Source organism: Amborella trichopoda, chromosome 10, assembly GCF_054954075.1.
Source record: "Amborella trichopoda isolate Santa Cruz 75 chromosome 10, AtrichopodaSantaCruz75HAP2 v2.0, whole genome shotgun sequence".
Classification (NCBI taxonomy): Eukaryota; Viridiplantae; Streptophyta; class Magnoliopsida; order Amborellales; family Amborellaceae; genus Amborella; species Amborella trichopoda.
In genome coordinates this window covers 3,166,406-3,187,740 of record NC_142345.1, presented here as the reverse complement: position 1 = coordinate 3,187,740, position 21,335 = coordinate 3,166,406, and the positions used below count along the sequence as shown (strand labels likewise).

Here is a 21,335-nt window from a genome sequence, read left to right as displayed (position 1 = left end):
GGATATGTGAGCCGAGGGACTGTTGGCCCTTGTATGTGATGGTGGCCTTAAGAGACAGAGGCCAAAGCCACATCCGTGTGCCATCACACGACGTGCATATATGATAGTTGTTTCGAAAAAGCGAATTAGCTTTCAAGATGAAGCTTATGCATATGCGAGAGATACCCCTATGCGACATATGAGCTATGGACACATCAGGTCTGAGTGATCTTGGTACGTCTCTAGGGACGAACTTGAAATCCACAAACTAGGATTATGACCACTTACTTATTAGCTAGATTTTGGTGATCTACTAATGAACCCCTGCATGGACTGTGGGTCACAAGTAACACTGGGTCGGTTTAAGAAAGCAAGTGTGGACCTTAGTCTACAGTTGAAGGTAGAGTGCCTCAGTGTTTATTTATTTAATTCTTAGACCATATGGATCATTTTCCAATCTAATGAATTTAATTATATTGGTTTTAATGATATATGATTTTTAGAATTGTTATTTGAATTTTTTTTTATCTATGGATATTTTATTTATCAAATTTAAATTTATAAAAATCGAGATATTGATTTTAAAATGATTTAATTATTTTTTTTTGAGTTTTATGAATTTCTATAAATCATATAATATTTTAATTAATTTGATTATTTCATGGGAGGTCCAATAAGTTATATGGGCCTACCATTGCATTGTGGGTGGGGCCCATGAGTGCCACCTAGGGTGATACGCCCCCCCCTTAAGGAGCTGTCCAATTTTTTTGGATCAAGCTTCGGCTTGAAGAAAAAGGTTTGTGACGTTTTAAGTTTTTGCCTTGAGGAAGTTTTAAATAGATTTTGAAAAGCATGAGGAGGCTTGTGCATATTTTTTGGTAAGTACAATATTATGTTTGAATTAATTTCTATTGATGGGAAAATAGTTTAGGAAGTAGGGGATAAAGGTTCTAGCACCTTATATTGATGACCCATCTATGAACCTGAGGGTTCAAATGTCTCACCCCACAAGTCCCCTAAAATCAATAGTGCATATTCAATATCACAAGCCATGGAAAACTCTAAGAAATCCTAATCTTATTTTTAGCACTATATAAAATGAGGACCCCAGCCCATAATTCACCAAAATATCTCTCTTATCCCTCTAAATATTATCTCTCTTTCCCTTTAGTAAACTTAGGGGGCACACCCTAACCTAGAAGGTTTCTCTCTCTAGAATTTTGGTAAGGGGCATATCCCACCTAGATGGTATTATCTCTCTTATGGTACAATATCTTGATCCTAAGGGATGGGTAGAAGTAAGTAAGTACTATCTCTCTTAAATTAGGTTTTATGAGTTGTACTTAAGTTTGAGATTTGTGATCAAGAGCAGTTCAAAGTTCCATTGGAAGATTTTGCCTTACCTTGCTTTCTCTAGATTGAGATTAAAGGCTGATCGTTGATCTTGCGTCATCAGATGGTGGTGATTCGGTGTAGAGTGTAATAAATCTGTTTAAGGTAATCTTCGACACTCTCTTTTTTTTTCTTGTCATATTCAATTATATTGTCTTTATATTCTCAAGCATAAAAATTGTGGTTATTTTATTTGTTTAAAGAAAATTGGTTTAGTACCATCAATGTTTTAAGATCTAAAATTTGCTACTTTTATTTTATTTGAAGCAAGAGTTTATTGTAATAAAATTACTTATAAGTGATCTTTGCTAAAACAAAAAAGAAAATGAAAAGTAAAGAAGTGAAAAAAAAGACATATATATATATACCCCGGCAAGATTACATTAGTCTTTCTTTCAATTTCAATAACCAGCAAAGGAAAAAACCCACATTATTTGTTCCCATAACTTGCCTAAATCCAAAAAATTAGTATTAATTCTGTTTTGGTTGAGAAACAATAGAGCCAAAAAGAGGGACAAAGGAAGAGAGAGAGAAAAAGATTGACTGAGAAAGATCTAATTGGTTTAGATTCGACTCAATAGGAGTCGAAATGAAAAAAGAAAAAAAAAAAAAAAAAAAAAAAAATAATATATATATATATATATATATGTGTGCAAGGGGAGGATAGTTTATTATGTCTACTTTAAGTTTTTTTTAAAAAAATATTATCACTTCACAATGCATGCTTATAAACCTACGTTAATAACCAATTTCTGCTCAAAAGGAGATATTCTCGATTGCAATTTGACCAAAACAGCAAAGAGAATAACTTCATGGCAATTTTCCCAAGTTTTTGTAAGAATACTTTTTAAACGATTTATTGTGGTAATATTTTGTTTTTCTTCAAAATTTCAAGTTTCTCTGATGTAATTTACATATCAAGTTTTCTAAAAACTTATACTAACCAGTCCCGAGCCCGGGTAAATGAGTTGAGATGTATTAGATACGCAGCGAACGGAAAAATTTGACGAAACTTTCTATGCATCCTGAACGGATGGTGATGGAGAAAGTGCAGGCCCCCATTAGAGCCTTATTCTATTTCGAATAGCCCTTCATCTATTGATTGGATGTTGATGACCCAATGGACCATGATTTCTCCATGGTCCTTAGTATTATGTTATAGTTAACAAAGAGTGCATGGAACCTAGATACGAGCATAACAAAATAATAAAAGGATCCAAAATTGTAATGGATGCAAAATTGTCGTACTGTGCAGCACAGTCACTGCTTATATTTTTCAGGGGAGAAATCTATTTAAATTTTTTAAAAACTATCAAAAAACCAAAATTGCCACAAATCTTACAATCGATTCACACCCATCAAAAAACCAGACAGTCCATCAACCAAGAATGGGACAACAAGGTGACTTAAGCATGGTCCCTTCTCCCCGAAAAAGAGAACTGTAATTTTCCTTTTAATTTCTTTGACTGCTTATTTTGAAATTTTTCATTGAATTCTCTACAAACAAGCAACCGATGGAGGCTGGCCCTACCTACTCGAGGTGGTCATGGGGCCTGAGGGACAAGAACATGGAGGCATAGCGACGCAGACGACGCTCATCATCCTGAGCAACAATGGTCACTGTCATTGCTTTCTTGTGCTTGCGCCATGCTAGTTGTATGTTCACGGCGGCCCATGTGCGCCAGTTTGATGAATAATACCTGCAACAAAAAAAAAAAAATTTACAAAAATTAGACGTTCATTTTCTGTTTAGCATAGGAAAGGTTGATGAATACTACCTGGAAGAAAACATTGTAATGGACCATGGTTTTTCTATGGCCATGGCATACTTTCACTTTATTATCTATTGTCAAAAAATTATATGGTCTCGCAGGAGCATTTCTTATTAGCAATATCTCTGGGGGAGACTCTATCTAGTAGAAAATATGCACTCCACATCAAGTAAAAGATAACATTCTAAATTGGATGATGGGATCTAAATGTTAGGAACGCAAAATCATTTTTATTCTTTTCGAAATACTTATTTGATGATTATAAACTAGATTCAAAATATCATATTAAAAAGAAAACTTCAGATACGTCTTTTGGAGGGAGTAAATGTATAGTGCAACAATATGTTTGAAGTCTGATTCTTACCTCTGAACTACCTAAAAGAGAGGAGTAAATGAGGGGTAAATCTATAGGTGCAAGGTCCGATGCTTATCCATATTAGAAGGAGAAGTAAATGAGGGGTAAATCTATAAGTGCAAGGTACGATGCTTATCCATATTAGAAGGTGTGCAACATTATAAAATTTGAAATTCACCATTCGAATTTCAATTAAAAAATTTAGCATATCCCAGCAAAAATTTGATAAATCCCAGAAAGCAATGTTTTGCTCCAAGACAATGAAGATGGTGCACCATTGTAGCTAAAAGTAAGCAATGGTACAATAACCATGGTCTACTAGTTTAGCCATAGGAACCCATGACCTTTCATTGCCAAAGACCGTGGTCGACCAGTGTGGCCACACAGGCATGTCAATAATTTTTTCTGCATCGACCCATGGAGGATCTGACACCCGTGTTTGAAAAAATGTTTGAAAACATATTGCATTAAGTACCTGGCTGTGCGTTTGAGCCTCTCATTCGCGAATTTGTATCGAAAATGTTCAGTAATGTACTTGAGGTCGGGGGCTTCCAAGGCAAAGGCCTCGGTGGGCTCAAGGCTCACAAAAGTGGCTGAGGAGGGTGGGAGGCGGTCCACGAAGGGCCGCCGGAGACACCATGAGAAGAGCTCATCACCAAGGAAGTTTCCAGGGCCCAGAGTGCATGTGGCAGTCATGCCCTTACTGAGCTTCTGACTGCGCTTCAGGTGACCCTTCACTATGAACACCATCCTTTGCACTGGATCACCTTCCGTTATTATCTGCTCTTCTTCAATGATAAGAGAAATACAGCCCAATATCAATTAGCAATTTACCACTAGTAGGACTATTAAAGTAAGTATGCTATAATCCATGGGATCATGTAATACAATGGTTTAAGAGTCATTACTGTCCATTCAATGTGTTGGATGGTGATGAAGGGAGAGTAGTACCTAGTCAACCTCCAACACCATCCGACCTATTGATGGGACAATGATAAACTATATGACCATAATAATATAGATTAGGAAAATTGTTTCATGCAGGCTGGACCACATTTCTACAACATGTAGTCCAGATGTATGAAGCATCCATCTTAAAGATGGATTTAAACACGTGGTCTATCTAAAAACAAGTGTAAGCAACGGTCCAAATGTTTTTTTAATATAATTATTATTTCTAGTTTTCAATTTTATTTTATTTTTCATATTCATGATCTCCATGTTAAAGATTATATATTCTCTAAAAATTAAGATTAAATTATATTTAAAAAATATATTTATTGCCAAGCTCGCATTTCTACAATATGTGGGCTGGCTGCATAGAAACCGTGTCCTATGGATTATCGTATACTTTGCTTTTATATAGTAATGATTTGTTGACATGTAGGATCTAATGTAAAATTTCTTACAGGGATACGTACGCCAATATTTGACATGGGAATGAGTGTCAACTCTAAAATATGTACATGACAAATTCGCATGTCATTTGAATAAAGGGAAGAACTAGTTTTAAAGTACACTGAAGTATATTTACGAGACACCTCAACTAGAAAGGGTAACAAAAAATATCTAAATTTATAAAGCATGAGACATACCAAGTCTTGAATCCTTAGCGGTCGTTTGGATACCTGGAAATATATTGTGTGTGAAATATATTACACATTACTGCGTAATACATTACATGCAAATGGATTGTTACTGTTTGGATAGTATTTAAATACAATCTAATAAATACATTGCTCTTACTTGACACGGTTCAATATGGAATTGTCTATGTCGCACATTAAATCTACTCTTACATTGTTCTCTTTTGACATAGCAATTTAATATGGAATTGTCTACAAAGTGACCATTTATCTTTTGTACACACAATCATTATTGTCTTTTAAATTTCAAAATGGATGGTTGTAATAGTGTCAATGAATAAATACAAAATTTTAAAAAAAAATTCACTTCATGACTCACATCAAGCTATCTAATTTGATATCTAATATTTGAGAATGATTGTGACATCCTCCATTCACAAAAGATATTCCAATCTGACATCTAATATTTGAGAATGATTGTGACCTCCATTTACAAAAGATAAATAGCCTCTTTGTAGACATTCCTATTTAATATTGAAATGCATGTGTATAGATAGCATGACTATACTATGCTTGTCATGCTTCAAAGAATAATAATTTAATAGTGTGAATTAATATTGGTCATAAAAATGGAGTGAACTATTTTAGTCACATCTTTTAAATATCGTTAATTTGTAATTTAAATAGAAAATGGTGATGTATTTTTTAAAAAAAATTATTGTGAAAGTAAAGTATTTTAAAAATTAAATTGAGATATTGGAAGACGCCAATGTGTAAGTAATTTATCATTTCTTTATCAGTATCTAAACCCTAATCCTAAAAAGTCCCTCTTTTTTTTTCCAAAAGAGTAATCATTATAATTTAAATAAAATATAATTTATCATTTTTTTCTCGATCCCTAATCCCAAAAAAAATCCTTTTTCTTTTTTTTTCAAAAGATTTAGTAATCATTATAATTTACCCACACGGAGGGTGGAAGAAGGACAGAGATGAGAGGCTTCCCAAAAAAATTGTTTTTTTTCAAAAGCGTAATCATTATAATTTAAATAAAATATAATTTATCATTTTTTGTCTCGATCTAAATCCTAATCCCAAAAAAATCCTTTTTTAAAAAAAAAAAAAAGTAATCATTATAATTTACAGGCACGGAGGCTAGAAGATAGATATAGAAGAGAAGCTGAGTAGAGAGAACTGACATATCAGAAGAGCAAACATAGAACATGAACGCAGTGCCTGATGAAGAGAGAAAAAGGTTGAGGAAGCAAGGAAGAGGAGAGAGAGGATTCGAGCAAAATGATAGAAGAGAAAAATTGATACCATGATTTAGAAATGACCTTGAATCTGGAAAAAGGGAGCTTCAGAGAGGGGGAAGTGGTAGGCTTATCAAGTTTAGAAGAAAAAAGGGAACGGGAGAAGAGGATGTACGCAAGAGAGAGGGAAATAGACTTTTACCTAGTTTTGAGAGAAAATGGGAGTTTGAGAGGGAGAAGAGAATATAAGCAAGAGAGAGGAAAAATGACTTTTTAGAGGTGACTAGTAGATTACTTATATAATGCACTAATAAATGTATCCAAACAGTGTAAAGGTCCCATTTCATAGTAATCTATTTCCTGTAATATATTTTCTAGCATCCAAGCGGCCTTTAGTGTATGCATAAGTACTAAAAATTAGAAACATGGAAATCCATCTTATTTAGTGAAATTTATTAATAAACACATTATCACTAGCATAATATTGTGCAATAAAATAAGTAAAATAAATAAATAAATAAATTGGGTATTTTTATCATTTTATAATTAGATTGAGAAGCAAACTGAGAATCATTTCAACGCTACCTTCTCTTCTTTGGAAAACACCAGGGGCCTGACTCTGTCGCATATGTTGTCGAGGATAAGGTCATCTAAGCTCTTAAACAAGGGAACCTAAATTTATAAAAAAAAAAAACAAAAAAATTAGAAAAACACACAAGAGATATAGATAAAATAACTTTATGGCAATGAGTGAGAGAGAGGGGGTTCACATTCAAAAAGGAAACTATAAAAAAATATATATTAAAAAAACACACAATTAAGAGAAGCGTATACTTTCCCTATAACATAAAACTTATTTACTTCCCCTTATCCAATAATCCATGTTGAATTATTTACTTCTCCTTATCCAATAGGCCATGTTGAATGGACCACTAAGATGACGTCAATTACAATGTCATGTCTCTACACTATTTTATTTTTAATATTTTTCTACATATTATTTTGATACCAAATTTTGAGCGTCCAATCCTCTCATAAACTCCCACTTAGTAAAAAATATGAAACAACCTATTCCCAATATAATAAAATGATAAAAATAACCCCGAATTTTTCAAGAGATATTTTGGTTATCATATTTTATCAAAAAAATATTTTTAATATTGTTTTTAGGTAAAGATAGCAAGTACAAAATTTCATATTCATATAATTTATAGAAAGAAACTAAGATCAAATTACGCTGAACCGTTGGATCTAGACGTGAATGACCCACTTGATCAAAATTGGATGGCTAAGAGAGAGAGATTGGACCTGCTTGATGAGATCAAGGCAGAGATGTCGTTTGATGTCTCGGCGCAGGCCTTGGGGAAGGTCTTTGATCATTTCCATCTCATCCTCTCCTTTCATTGTAGCCCACTTTTGCTGCTCATAGTGCCTCACCCTCTGCCTAAGTCGTGATGGAAGCTGCCTTCTCTTCATCCACCACTCCATGTCACTCACTCTACGCTGCATCATCCTCTTCTTTGCCATCACCCCATGCAGGAAAACCTGCACTTTTACAGAGAGAAAGACACTTAGATCTATCACTGACTACAAATTAAGAGAGAGAGAGAGAGAGAGAGAGAGGAAGTTTGAGTATGGTGAATAATAGGGTATATAGTTTAAGAAGGTAGAGACCTGAATATTTCCGATTAGAAGAGTGAAGAGGAGAAGTCCACTGAGAACCATGATGATGCTGAATATCACCTCTAACCACTGGCTCGTAGGTTCTAGGTCGTTACCAAATGTGCTGGAGAGAGAGAGAGAGAGAGAGAGAAGAGAGAGAGAGAGAGAGAGAGAGAGTCATCATCTTTCATGTGTTTTAGATAGGGGCGCAATGTACCCGATCAGAACTGGACCCAACGGATACAGGTATGGATTCAATTTTTTTAACCCACGAATCGGATTCGAGTCCAAAGTTTGGATCTAAATACTATTGGGTTTGGGTTCGACCGGACTCGACCCGTACCCAACTTGTTGCCATCCCTAGTTTTAGAGCTATAGAGAGCATAAGTAACTAAAAAATTAATAATAAATTATCAAAAGATCCATTTTTTGCAAAAATTAAGGGTTACTCCCACCACACTTTTTTTTATTTTTTTAAAGTTTGCCCCTGAATTGACATCAAATCGGCTTTTTTATTTTTTTAATTCTCCAATGGTAAGGCTCTGACCTAAGTTCTAGGTCTTTCTCGAGTGGTATGTTGTCCTATTATGGGAAGCCCTAAAATTTAGACTTATCCTATGTCATAAATATTAGACTTGTAAAGTTATATTCCTCGACAGGTCAATTAATTAAGTTTTAGACCGTTCCGGTCCTAAAATGCTGTAAAGCATAAGATGTATACCTATATTTTGAGGAAAAAACAAATCAATAAGATTTAGAGGCGAACTTAAAAGAACAAAAAATTTGCAAGGGACCAACCCTCCCATATTTTTTGCAAAAAAAATGGATCTTTCGGTATTTTCCTACCAATCTTTGTGTGTGTGCGCGTGATAAATTTCCTTCGCATAAAAGAGAACTTGCTCATGAATCAGATAATCAAACCAAGAGAGAGATAGACGCATTTGGAAACCAAGATAGCTAAAAATCTTTAGTGTAATTTATTTTTGATGAGAGGGAGCAAATAAAAAAAAAAAAAAAAAGGAAGGAAAGAGAGAAGCTATTCATCTTTCTTGTCTTTTAGAGAGAGAGATTTAAAACCTAGAGAGAGATTGATTGAAAGAGTGAGAGTTATAAGACAAAAAATAACATGGAAATTGTAGTAAGGTTGTGGAGTAACCTTAGTGTCATTAGACCCCAAAAAATTGGATAAAGAATTTTGACAGCGAGGGATGGACTCGTCACCACAGGCAGGGCCCACCTATAAATTCCATAGCGAAATGGACCGTCTTCATTCAGGCAGATACCTGGCCCTGGAATCGTGGCCGTCCGATTACTAGCACAAGAGACAACCCCACCGCACGTTTTCTTTGAGCAAGCCAATGGAACTAGGTCACACGTGCCATTCATTTCACACATGCGTTTCACGCAAGAAGCCACGCGTTGGATGGATAGCACGTACCAACATCCTCCAGCAGCCTGAAAGAAAAAGTTTTTTACTGTTTCAGAAGATATTGTCGAAGGAGTCGAAATTCCTCAAAAAACTTACAGTAAAGGACAAAAGATACCAATTAAAGATGGAAAAAGTTTGTATTGAGCTGAGGCTCTAAGCAATCAAATTAGAGCCCAACACAAAAATTTCATTAAAAGAGGTCGTTTTGATGCTCAAACATCCTCAAATCGATCATCTTGACATCAAGATGCATGGACGTGAGAAAAAAATGAATTTCAAATTTTGGAAATAGTGCATCTTGTAATGCATTTTTGGACCGTCAATTTTCAAGATGTTCAAGTTTTTATAGATCGATTAGATCTATGTTATTTTGGTAGCTTTAAATTTTATAATTGAAGATGAAAATATATTTTAAGGCTATCACAAAGATTTCTAATATTGAAACCACATTTCTTGGCAAAATTTTGAAAGCGGGCTCCAATTTGATTGTTTAGAGCCTCGGCCAACAGCACCCATTAATAATAGATAATTTTTAAAAAAATTTATTTTGCTCAAGCATCTCTTTAAAAATAGTAATAAAAAATAACTAAATTATTTACTTTATAGTTGAGAACTTAAAACATGTAGAGGTATTTTAGTAATTTGGTACCCACTTTGTACAAGCACCGGTACTCCGGTCCTTTGTTATTGCCTCTTGGTGAGTTACTATTGAAATGCTCCTATTTACTCAAAAGAAAAAGTTTATATAAGGTTGCAACCTTAAAATGTAGAATTACAGATGCACCTCAAAAATCTATCTGAAAAAGGTTGTTTTAATATTGAAAAACCCTTCAATTGATCATCTCGACATTGAGATGTATAAATATATAAAAAAAATTTATTTTGAGTCCCAAAAATAGTGCATTTTGCAACATATTATCTAAACTGTCCGTTTTCAAGATTTTCGTATGTTTATAGATCTACTTGAGTTTTAACCATTTTTTGAGTTTAATATTTTATAATTAGATATGAAAATAGATTTCCAGATAATCTTAATAATTTTTTACCCCAAAATTACATGTTCCGATAATATTTGGAAGTGCGCCTTAATTGGATTGTTTAATGTTGTAACCTTATAGAAACTACAACCTTATTCAACCTTTCTACCTTGAATATGGGCAATTTAGGTGTTCTTTAAGATATTGTTCGAAGAGGTGGGTTGAGTGAAATGAAATTTAAAATATATCCCTTCTAATTTTAATCGGGATGTTTTTACCCAAGTAAAAATTTTGTAAAGAATTTGACCCTTTAATTGATACTTTCTCTTAAGATGAAGATATGATTTGATTTTTAATTATTTCAATTCAAAAAAATAATTTGGTTGATTTTGAGTTTAATTGATAGGAGTTGGAGGGGAATGTTCATAAGATTGGCACTAAAACTGAATTTTAATAAATATTCATGCGAGTAAGGCAACATATCCTAAATAATTGAAAAAAAGACTACGATGATGAGTTATGCAATCAGGACAACGGACCCACACATTTGAAAGTGTGAACTTCGAAAAATGACCCTTTTAACACATGTCCCTAAGACAATAAGGATAATTAAACTATTGAAGCGTTTTAAGATCAGACGTACTGAGTGAGGAGACACCAGCGTCTTTAGTGTGTCAAATGGCTAATGACGACACATTGTCCTTTGCATGTCAATGTCAATGTCAAATAGCCAAAAAGCTACAGAAATATACGTCTCGAGTTGGATTCACACCCCAAAATTAAATATAATGGAGAATTATTTGGTGGATCCAAGCCCGCACCGGTTACCATGTGGGCCTGGCTATCTACACCATCCGCAAAAGAAAGTGTAGATCTACACCATAAATAATACTCCTCCAAAGAAAATTGAAGTAGATCTGGGATTTGTTTAGGATTCTTGATACTTTGTTTGTGCATGTTTTTCATGAGGCTAATGTGCTAACCGTTCATCTTGCAAAAAGTGGTTCGAACCTTACGTCCGTTTTAACTTCGGATACTGTAATCTCTTTCTAGCTTCTTATTAATACAAGTAATGGAACTCATAAGGCCCCCCCCCCCCCCCCCCCCCCCCCCCCCCCCCCCTTAGAGCTTAGGTCCACCTTGTTGCATATTTGGGATTTGTCTAGGACTCTTGATATTTCGTTTGTATATGTTTTTGGTAAGGCTAATGTGCCACCCGATCATCTTGTAAAAGGTGGTTCGACACTTAACGTCTTTTTAAACTTCGGATACTGTAATCTCTTTCTAGCTTCAGATTAATACAAGCATTGAATTTCTCTGGAAAAAAAACATACTCGTCCAAAGAAAACGTAAAATCAATAGTTCAAATATTTTCTTCAAAAGATATCATTTTTAGTTTTTAAAATTTATTTATTTTTACAGATTAATACTCTACATGTTAAAGATTACATATTCCTTAAAAGTTAAGATTATATTTTATTGAAAAAAATTATTAATTGACCCGCATTTTTTCGTGTAAGTCCATGGACTCATAGAAACCGTGTCCATATGTCACACATGTTGTAATAAAGAATACTGTAATGGCTGAGGATAGATATCATTCTATACTCCGTAGAGCACGTAGTGCTTTTTTTTTAACCTGGATTTGGCTTTACATCCGTGTTGGACTCGACCGGTTGGGTATGGATGTACGAGTCCTGGACTGGGTCAGAGTTCATGCCTGGAATTAACCTGGTTAGGTTAGGTTCATGTCAAAGCCGACCTAACTCGGTATACATTTTATTTTTTTATATATTTACCCCAACCCAATTTTTCAGGTCTGATCTAGATAGACCGTAAATATTGCCAGTCAGGTTTGGGTCGATGCAACTCAAATCCAATATGTTTGCAGGCCAGTAAGTAGCTAGGATCTCTCTGTCTCAAACACACTCACGCATATGGTAGACTCGCGTCAACGCTACAAGTCTTGGCCAGGTGCACCAGCTTCGAATCCAATAATAGATGGGACCAAGTCTAGGTGAAGTCCTGATCAAGATCAAACCTTGATCTGTTCAGTTGGGTCTAGGCCTGAGTGAACCACTAGGATCCAAACCAGTTATGTATTTGTGTGTCTGATATGGTGAACCGGGTGGGCCACCCTTCCCTCTTGGTCCGAGTCTATGCACAAACTCGTCTGGTTGCATCTAGACACAACAGACCTCGACCCGACTGGGTTTTGTCAGTGTCAAGGTCTCAAGTCTCCTGTACCTACACTCCGACCCAGCCCATTTACAGCGCTGTATAAAAAGCGTCCATCCCTCTTGGCTAAAAACAAAACGGCAAAAATGTACGGATCAACTAAATCAGAGTGGACACGACTCTACAACCCACTTGGAAGGCTTGAAGCCAACGTATTATATGCAAAGGACATAATAGATCACACTCGAAGCCTCTTTGGCCCACTTATGCTTGACACTTGACAACCAAGTCCCTACTAGCCCCAATCAAGAAAACGTAATCTTTTTTTGCACTTAAAAAATGTGAGACAATTTACTGTTATAAACGGTGACAAAGATTAAGCATTAAATAATGAGTAATGATCCTATGAGACCCTTTCATACCCACATGTATAGAATCTCAAAAGATCATCATTAAATTTGATATATATTTCTAAAAAAATCAAGTCCCACATCCATATGATACTTTTTTTAGATATCTGTATCAAATTTAATGGTGATCTTTTGAAGTCCTATACACATAAGTGTTAGAGGGTCTCATAAGATCATTACTCTAAAATAATTTCACCCAAAAAAAACAATTCAATTCTCCTTAGTCTTTGTGGGAACCCAAGTTGGAGAACCCAGGTTTATAGATAAAACCTTGACAACTTTAGGGCAAAACTTTACTCCTCTAATACCCAACTTAGCAATTGAGCTACACAAACTAGTTTTTAATTTACATTACTAATCCATGACCTAGAGGAGAAGTATATGGTGAGTCGGCCTGCTCATGCGTGGAGTCTGTCTTAGTTTTCAAGAATTTAATACCCAAAACGCATATGGAATTATTGAAAATTCATTTCCGCCTCTAATTTATGAATTTGGAGCCTAAAAAATAATTCAGATCTGATAATCTTCGAAGACTCAAAATGAACAATAACAAAATACAAGGATTGACCATACAAAATAGGCCATTTTTAAGGCTTTCGCATCATAAAAACCAAAGGCAAACCTACAAATCAGACATAAAAAGATGAATTTTTAGAGAGTGAACGCACTATATTAGGTGCATCCATGGGGGCACCTAAACCCCAACCTGACTTAAAACTCCAACATGTCCAGGCTCAAATTAACTAGTTTGGTCCTCCCTAATTTATTACTGAATCAATCAGTTTTGTTGCTCTTTTCACTGGATGAATATCCTCACTTTCAAAACCATGGATTGGTATAAGGCTCATTTAGGGTCAATTATGAGGTTTAGCCTAGTATTTGGTCTTTTATTTTTATTGTTTTTTGGTAATTTTTATTTTTATTTCATTATAGCATTCTAGAACATAGCAAAAGAAGTTTTAAGCTGGCTTGGAAAACTTACATGAGAGGCAATGAAATAAGCAATGAGATTGAGGGCAAAGCCCCACCAAATGGTGCCAAATAAGTAGCCTGTCACATTTTGCATCCTCTTCATCAAGCAATGGCTGTGGTAAACCTTGGGCAAATATTGGAACATGATAATGAGCAGAAGTATAGTCATTATTTCCTTCATTTTCTCCTCCTCTATAAGGCCTGGTACTACAAACCAGAATACAGCCTGTACAAACACACAACATCAATATGTGATAGACAAGTGGGTTCCATTAATCTCTAGTGAAATCATAAGAAATTGCATTAGAAGCACATAAATAAAAATAATACTAGAAAGAAAAGCTGCCCACCCAACCCAGTGATTATTGAAAACTCATGGACTTGAGCTTGGACTCGCTCAAATTTTTCGAACCTAACAGGCCCTACGCCAGGTGTTTTTTAAGCGAGTCCCATCTAGTCAAAACCATTTTGTGTTTTTTTTTAGAAAAAATTATAGATTACCCCAAAATAAACTTTTTAGACATCTTTCCTCTTTATACTTTTAGTATTACACCTACAACCATTTGTGTATTTTTTTTAGAGAAAATTATAGATTATCCCAAAATAATTTTTTTAGACATCTTTTCTTTTTATACTTTTAATATTACACTCACAACCGGAACGCTATTTTTTCTTGTTTTTACCCCGTCAAAAAGTTAAAATATTTAAAAATAAAATGCCATTCTCCTCTCTCTACCCGGCCTCTCTTTCTCTCTCTACCTGTTCTCTCTCTCCTTGATATGGCTCTGTCCCCTTTGCTGAACCCCCCTCTCGAATGAAATTTCTACCGTCTTGGCCATCTCTTGATCCTACAAAATCCTCTCTCCGTCTGTCTTTGTTTTAAGTCCCTCTCTCACCTATCTGTTTCAAACCATCCTGGCCATGTTCATTTCTTATTTTTTGCAGGCATTTTTTTTTTTCTTTTTGGATAATTCAGTGGGGAATACATTCCTCTAAGTGTTTTTACAATAGTTTATGAAGTTACATTTTGAAAGTATTAATTGTAAGCGTTAGAAATGGATACTACGAGTCTGGGTGAGGGGATGCTAGCACCCTGACCCAGCCCCTTTCCTGTTTTTTGCAGGCTTAATTGAATCTGACTGGCTTAATTGAATCTGACTGCCGAATCAAGCTTGGGACCTTGATTTGAGGAAATATCATCGGCCATGACTAAGCTTTTTTATGTATGTCTCACATAGACTTAACCGAGTCATATGTCTGACTCGGTCTTGGAGCGCTAGCGTGCGCCAGTTTTAACCAAAATGAGAAGATAATAAGAGAGAAACGATATGTTTATTCTTTGGAAAGAATTTATATAAGGTTACAACCTTAAAATGTAGAATTGGCACCTCAAAAATACATCGAAAAATGTTGTTTTAATATTGGAAAACCCTCTAATATCATCTCAACATCGAAATGAATGAATATGAGAAAAAAGGATTTTGAGTCCCAAAAATAATGCATCTCGTAACATATTATCTAGACCGTCCATTTTCATAATTTTCATATATTTATAGATCTACTTGATTTTAACTATTTTAAGAGATTAAAATTTTATAATTAGATATAAAAATAGATTTTCAGATAATCTTAAGAATTTCTTACACTAAAATTACTTATTATGATAAAATTTGGAGGCGTGCCTTAATTGGATTGTTTAAGGTCGCAACCTTATAGAAACCGCCCCCTTATTTTTTTCAAAAAAAATTAGCAAGATCTATAAATATGATGGGTAAAATATATATATTACTGATCAATCACCATTGTCTTTGGACATGTGGGGTTAGATTCCGTTAGCCCATGTTCTGTACCACAGGCACTTGGTGAGATGAAACGGCAAAAGGTCGGAAATTTCGCCGAAATATTGGGTATAAAACCAGGTGTTACATTCCTGCGAGGTTTTCTCTGTGATGCCCAAAAATGAAGTTTCCGATGGAAATCGGGGAAAGAAGAAAGGGCTCAAAAATTTGAGTTGCTACAGAATTTGGCCATAATTTCAATAACTTTAAGCCGAAATGCGTTAATCATAAATCGCCGAAATTTTGCAGCAACCCATCCCTTGTTGAATTTGGACATAGAAGCTCAAATTCCTTTAATTTCCCGAATTTCACTATAATTCATAGAAATTCGCAAAATTAAAAAAAAAAAAAAAAAAATCCAACAAACGATCAAATTACCAAAATTTACCAAAAACCACTGAAATTAATGGTAAAATAACGAAATTTCATTGAAAACTGCAAACTTTCGAGGAAATTAGAGGGCCGCACAAACCTGTGGAACCGGAAGGACGACGAAGAGGTCGAACCAGAAGCCTTTCAGTGACCTCACGTAGTGGGATGCCACCGCACGTGGGTCCCACACGAGGCGGCCGCACCCGACCACGAGCGACTCCCGCGACAGGTACGCCAGCCTGAACTGCGTCCAAATGTGGCCGACGTGAAATGCGTCCGCGGACGTCCGCAGAACCATCACTGCGCCGGCAAGCTTCCAGTTCATGTACAGGCAGAGCCCTCTCTCTCGAGCCACCGTCAAAGAATAAAAGAACAGAGGATCAATGGCGAGAGCCAATGCTCGGACCAGGAGCACCGCCCGGTTCCACTTCTGGACCTTGGGGCTACGGGGGTCGAGCACTTTGCTAGTGCCATGAGCCCTGGCCCGGTGAGGCTGCACAGTGGAGAGGCTGGGCTTGATGGGGATGAGGTGGGACCCGGACCCAGGATCCCAGTGAAGCTGCCCGTTCGTATGCTCGCAACTGATAGAGTGGAAGGCCGGGGCGCCAGCCTGGGTGCATGCATAGCAGCTGTGCTCCTCTTTGGGTGAGGCGGCCATCGGTGTCGCCTCCGGTTCTCGCAGGAGGGCGGCAACCGGCCTGGAAATGATACACAGAGGATGAGAATTCAGGGAGAGAGAGAGAGAGAGGTGTTACCTTGAGAGAGGGAGGTTGCTTGAGAGGGGCATGGTGGGCGCATGGGAATAGGGGCATGGTTTGATGAGTTGAGAGGAAATATGGAAGATGAATATGGAGGGGGAAGGGGCATCATCAAAATAATAATTGAAAGACGTCGCAATGGACAAGTTTAGGATGAGAAATGAGAGAGCGGGCTCGTGGATGAAAGGGGTAGCACATGGGAGGCCTGATGGCCTCAGGACAAAAGTACATTTAAGAGAGCAAGAGAGAGCCTTTTAACAGAGAGAGGCTACTATAGCGAGAAGAGAGAGATGATGGCCGTGGCAACGGGTCCGGTAAGGGTGGGTCCGGTTGGACTTAAACTCGGATCCCAATACTAATCGGGTTGGGTTCGGTTGAATCCGGATTCAAATCCAAAAAATAATCGGGTCCAAATTTTTGGACCCTTTTCGAAATCCATCAGGGTCTGATCGGATCCATTGCAATCTTATAACTATGAGTTTTTTTTTGTTTTATTACCCTCATATATTTTATAGCTGTGAGCTTTTTTTTTTTTTTTTTTTTACCAATAAAACTGTAAATATTGTCAATATTAGACAACATAAACATCTAATGTGTGTCTAAAGACACATGATTGCCATCAAATACCCTAGGGTTACGGACAGGCTGATACGGGTTAAATCCGACTGAGCCCCGACCCAAACCTAGACCCAAGATTGGATCTACCCGCCCGGTCCATTGCCGCCCCTAGCAATATAATAGAGATAGGGTAGAGGGCTACTTCGAGGGAGAGATGCCAGACTTTTAATAGAGAGAGGGTTGGAGATGGCTACTTTTAGAGAGACAGAGAGACGGAGAGAGATACCTGGCTTTCAGATTTATGGGGCTTCACACTTGCCTTGTATCGATGACAGCTGCTGCCGGAGTCTGGTGATGTGCCCGGAACACGGTGACGGAATTTTCAAATGTGGGTACATTTGCCCAGGAGAAAGTGATGTACTTGATTTGTTGTTTTCCTGAGGATTTGAATTTGATGTTTTACTTTTCTTGTTTTCTTTGTCCTGACTTTGCTTGTTTCTATACTCATAAATTTGTTTCATAACCTTTGGTTTGATATTTTGTACACTACCATTGGGATATCGTAGGCTAGCAGCCTTCTCTATTTTTGGTTTTCCTCTGCAGTGGGTGGAGGAAAGGACATGCACGGCGAGATTCATGGCACATTGCTCTCAGTGTAGCAACAGGTCGGGTTGGCCCAACCCGACCCCATGCATTAGAAGAGGTTGTTTTAATGCCCACGTACCTTCAAATTGATCATCTCGACATCAAGATGCATAGACATGAAATAAAATGGATTTTAACTTTTTGGAAATAGTGCATCTTGTAACGCATGTTTAGACAGTCAAATTTCAAGTTTTTCAAGTGTTCATAGATCTGCTCGATCTACACTATTTTTAAAGCTTAAAATTTTAGAATTAAAAATTAAAATATATTTTAAGACTATCAGATAAATTTCTAATATTAAACCCACATTTCTTGACACTATTAGAAGGTGTGTTCCACTTTGATTGTTTAAAAGCTCGGCTCTATACAAACCACACTCAAATACACAACCGATTAAAAGCGAGGATTCAAATCGTGATATATATATATATATATATATATATATATATATATACATGAAAAAAGATGGGATTAGTCCACTAGCTCATCTGAATATATGAGCCCAACGTCCCAAATTGATTCTGGGCCGGTCTGACGATCACATATGTCCGATAGTGTTTAAATTTTATTTTATGTTTTCTACAAATCTAAATCACTTAAAATTTTAGACTTGTGTTCATAAAAAATAAGCGAATCCTCGAAAAATATCAAAAAAATATTTTACATGAAATAAATTGACCAAAATACCCTTAAAATCTTTGGGGGGTATTTTGGTCAATTTATTTTTCATGAATAATTTTTTTATAGATTTTTATTAGGTGTGCCTTGATGAGAAGAACACAAACCTAAAATTTCAAGTGATTTGGATATGTCGAAAAAAAAAATTCAAACATTACCGGACATCCGTAATCGTAAAATCGGTTTAGATTTAATCTGGGCCATTGAGCTTATATGTTCATATGAGTTAGTGGGTTAATCTCATCTTTTCTATATATATATATATATATATATATATATATATATATATATATATATATATGAAGATACTACAAAATGCCTACAGTGATTTCGCCTATTCTTATCACCATCCAAACTTCATTACACGGTCACAGTTATCTAGTAGTATTTCATTTTTCATTATTTTTTTTACTAATTGAAATGATCTGCAATTTGAAACATGTATGTATCTTCGTCCTCTCTCATTTTCTTCTATTATCCCTACACTCTTATTGAGTTGGGAGAAATTTACGCTTAAACCTCTTCCTTTAGCTTTCTCCGAGTCATGGGATGGAGAGAGGGAAATGGAAAGAGGAGTGAGAGAGGCGCAAGTGATTGGTGGTGATGGCAAGAGAGAGGGAGAGGAGACACGGTTGGGGGTTTTACCGAGAGAAAGAGGGAGAAAAAGGAGTCCGTTCCAAAAAGAGAGAGAGAGAGAAATGAGGATTTATTTTATGGGCTTCTTCGGTGGGCAGTAGGGGGTACGAGAGAGTGGAGGAAAGGGTAGAGAGAGAGAGGAGAGTGTATGGTGGTACAGGGTGTCAGCATGCAAGCATTAAATGGAAGGGAAGAGATAGATATTACAATGGTACCCGGTTGTCAGGGCAAGCATTAAATTTTGAATGAAAATTGAGGGAGACAACATCGTAACAATCAATTTTACACAAATAAATAAGACCATTTGACGCACTCAAGAAGGGTACGCGAGCCGGCGCGCATGATCTTTTTTATATATATATATATATATATATATATATATATATATGAAAAGAGATGAAATTAATTATGAACATATGGGTCCAACGTTTCGGATTGAATCTAGATTAATTTGACGATCACGGATGTCCAGTAATATTTGAATTTAGTTTTTATTTCTACAAATCCAAATTACTTAAAATTTTAAGCGTGTGTACATAAAAAATAGTTGAATATTCGAAAAATATCAAAAAAAATATTTTACATGAAATAAATTGATCAAAATACTCTCGAAAAGCTTCGAGGGATATTTTGATTGTTTTATTTTTTACGAATAATTTGTTTTATAGTTTTATTAGGTGCGCCTTGATGAGAAGAACACTCACCTAAAATTTCTAGTGATTTTGATCTGTATAAAAATAAATAAAATTCATGCACTATCGGACATCCGTGATCATCAGATCGGTTCATATTCAATCTGGGCCGTTGGGTTTATATGTTCATATGAGCTAGTGGGCTAACCTCATATTTTTCATATATAATATATATATATAGTTTTTTAAAAAAAATTCACCAAAACAACCGTGATTTTAAAATACTCGATTCGAAAACTTTGAACAATAGATTGCCCTTTTATTTATCATAATTACTTTAATCTCCTCTTTTAAATCAAATTTAAAAAAGGGCATATGAAGGATTGCACAATACCTAAAAAAAACTCTCGGCCAATATCTCTCCAGCACTCTTATAAGTTATTGTGAAATGGGATTTGAGAGAGAGGGCCCCATGCTTCCAAGATATGAGAGAAAGAGGGATGCACAATCTTGCTGTAAATGGGTTAGAGAGAGAAAGAGAGCTGTAAAACCCTGCTATAAATGGGGTTGGTGAGAGAGCAAACTTCTAAGTCGAGAGAGAAATAGAGGACACCAAAGTCCTGCTGTAAATGACGTTAGAGAGTGAGAGACCCAAGCTTCCAAGAGGAGAGAGACTGATTAGGTGCTTCAAACGAGAGAGAGAGAGAGTGTGTGTGTGTGTAAATTTGAGACTTTCATGAAACAGAGTTTTTGGGGCGTCTTTTGTCGGAGAGTAGGAGAGACAATAGGGGGAGAGTGGGTGCTCCATAAGAGGAGAGAGGTTTTCTATTAAAAATACATCTCATGCCTTTTTCTAATATGATGATATGGAATAAATTCATGTAATTAGATTATTTCAAAGGCAACTCATTGTCCAAAATTTTGGAGTAGAGTTTTTTAAATTCTTCATTAATATTGTGAATTCTAAAATAACTATATATATATAAGTAAACGTTCCAATAGCTAAGCAGCTATAATGAATAGTAATATATGTAGAATCTCAGCCGTCAGATATTCATCATGTGGTTTAGAATATATATAATTATTTTAATTTTAATTTTTTTTTATAAATTTGATTAAAATAAAATTTTGGATGTATATATCTAACATTATTTCGTACTATATAAAAATATAAAAAAAATATTTCAATAATTTAAAATGACCAAATTACCCCTATTATTTTTCAGAGGTCTTTCGATCATTTTATATTTTGGAAA

At 35.7% G+C, this 21,335-nt stretch overlaps 1 protein-coding gene across 12 annotated transcripts; it reads right to left on the bottom strand.

Moving 5' to 3' along the window:
* Positions 1–2,697: 2,697 nt before the first annotated feature.
* On the bottom strand, positions 2,698–17,098 carry DND1 (Cyclic nucleotide-regulated ion channel family protein). 12 transcript variants are annotated; one of them, XR_016043122.1, is made up of 10 exons: positions 16,928–17,098; positions 16,273–16,870; positions 13,973–14,188; positions 9,153–9,451; positions 8,009–8,120; positions 7,643–7,879; positions 6,920–7,006; positions 5,094–5,126; positions 3,974–4,286; positions 2,698–3,071 (listed from the first exon to the last, which is right to left on the bottom strand). XR_016043122.1 is itself a non-coding variant. In XM_088850065.1 (9 exons), the coding sequence occupies exons 1-9, from the start codon at positions 16,957–16,959 to the stop codon at positions 2,903–2,905; spliced, it is 2,055 nt and encodes a 684-aa protein (XP_088706191.1). In that variant the 5' UTR covers positions 16,960–17,098; the 3' UTR covers positions 2,698–2,902. The 12 variants fall into 11 exon arrangements, 6 of the variants coding, with proteins under 6 accessions (XP_088706191.1, XP_088706192.1, XP_088706193.1 ...); XR_016043123.1 differs by lacking the exon at positions 5,094–5,126; XR_016043124.1 differs by lacking the exon at positions 5,094–5,126 and having other exon boundaries at positions 9,234–9,451.
* Between the last annotated feature and the right edge of the window lie 4,237 nt (positions 17,099–21,335).

Coding starts and splice junctions, on each gene's coding strand:
- DND1 (XM_088850065.1), bottom strand. CDS start 16,959: ATGCCCCTCTCAAGCAACCTCCCTCTCTCAAG. Junction 9,452..13,972: donor CTTATTTCATTGCCTCTCAT/GTAAGTTTTCCA, acceptor TTTTTCTTTCAG/GCTGCTGGAGGATGTTGGTA. Junction 8,121..9,152: donor TGGGGTCTAATGACACTAAG/GTTACTCCACAA, acceptor CTCTCTCTCCAG/CACATTTGGTAACGACCTAG.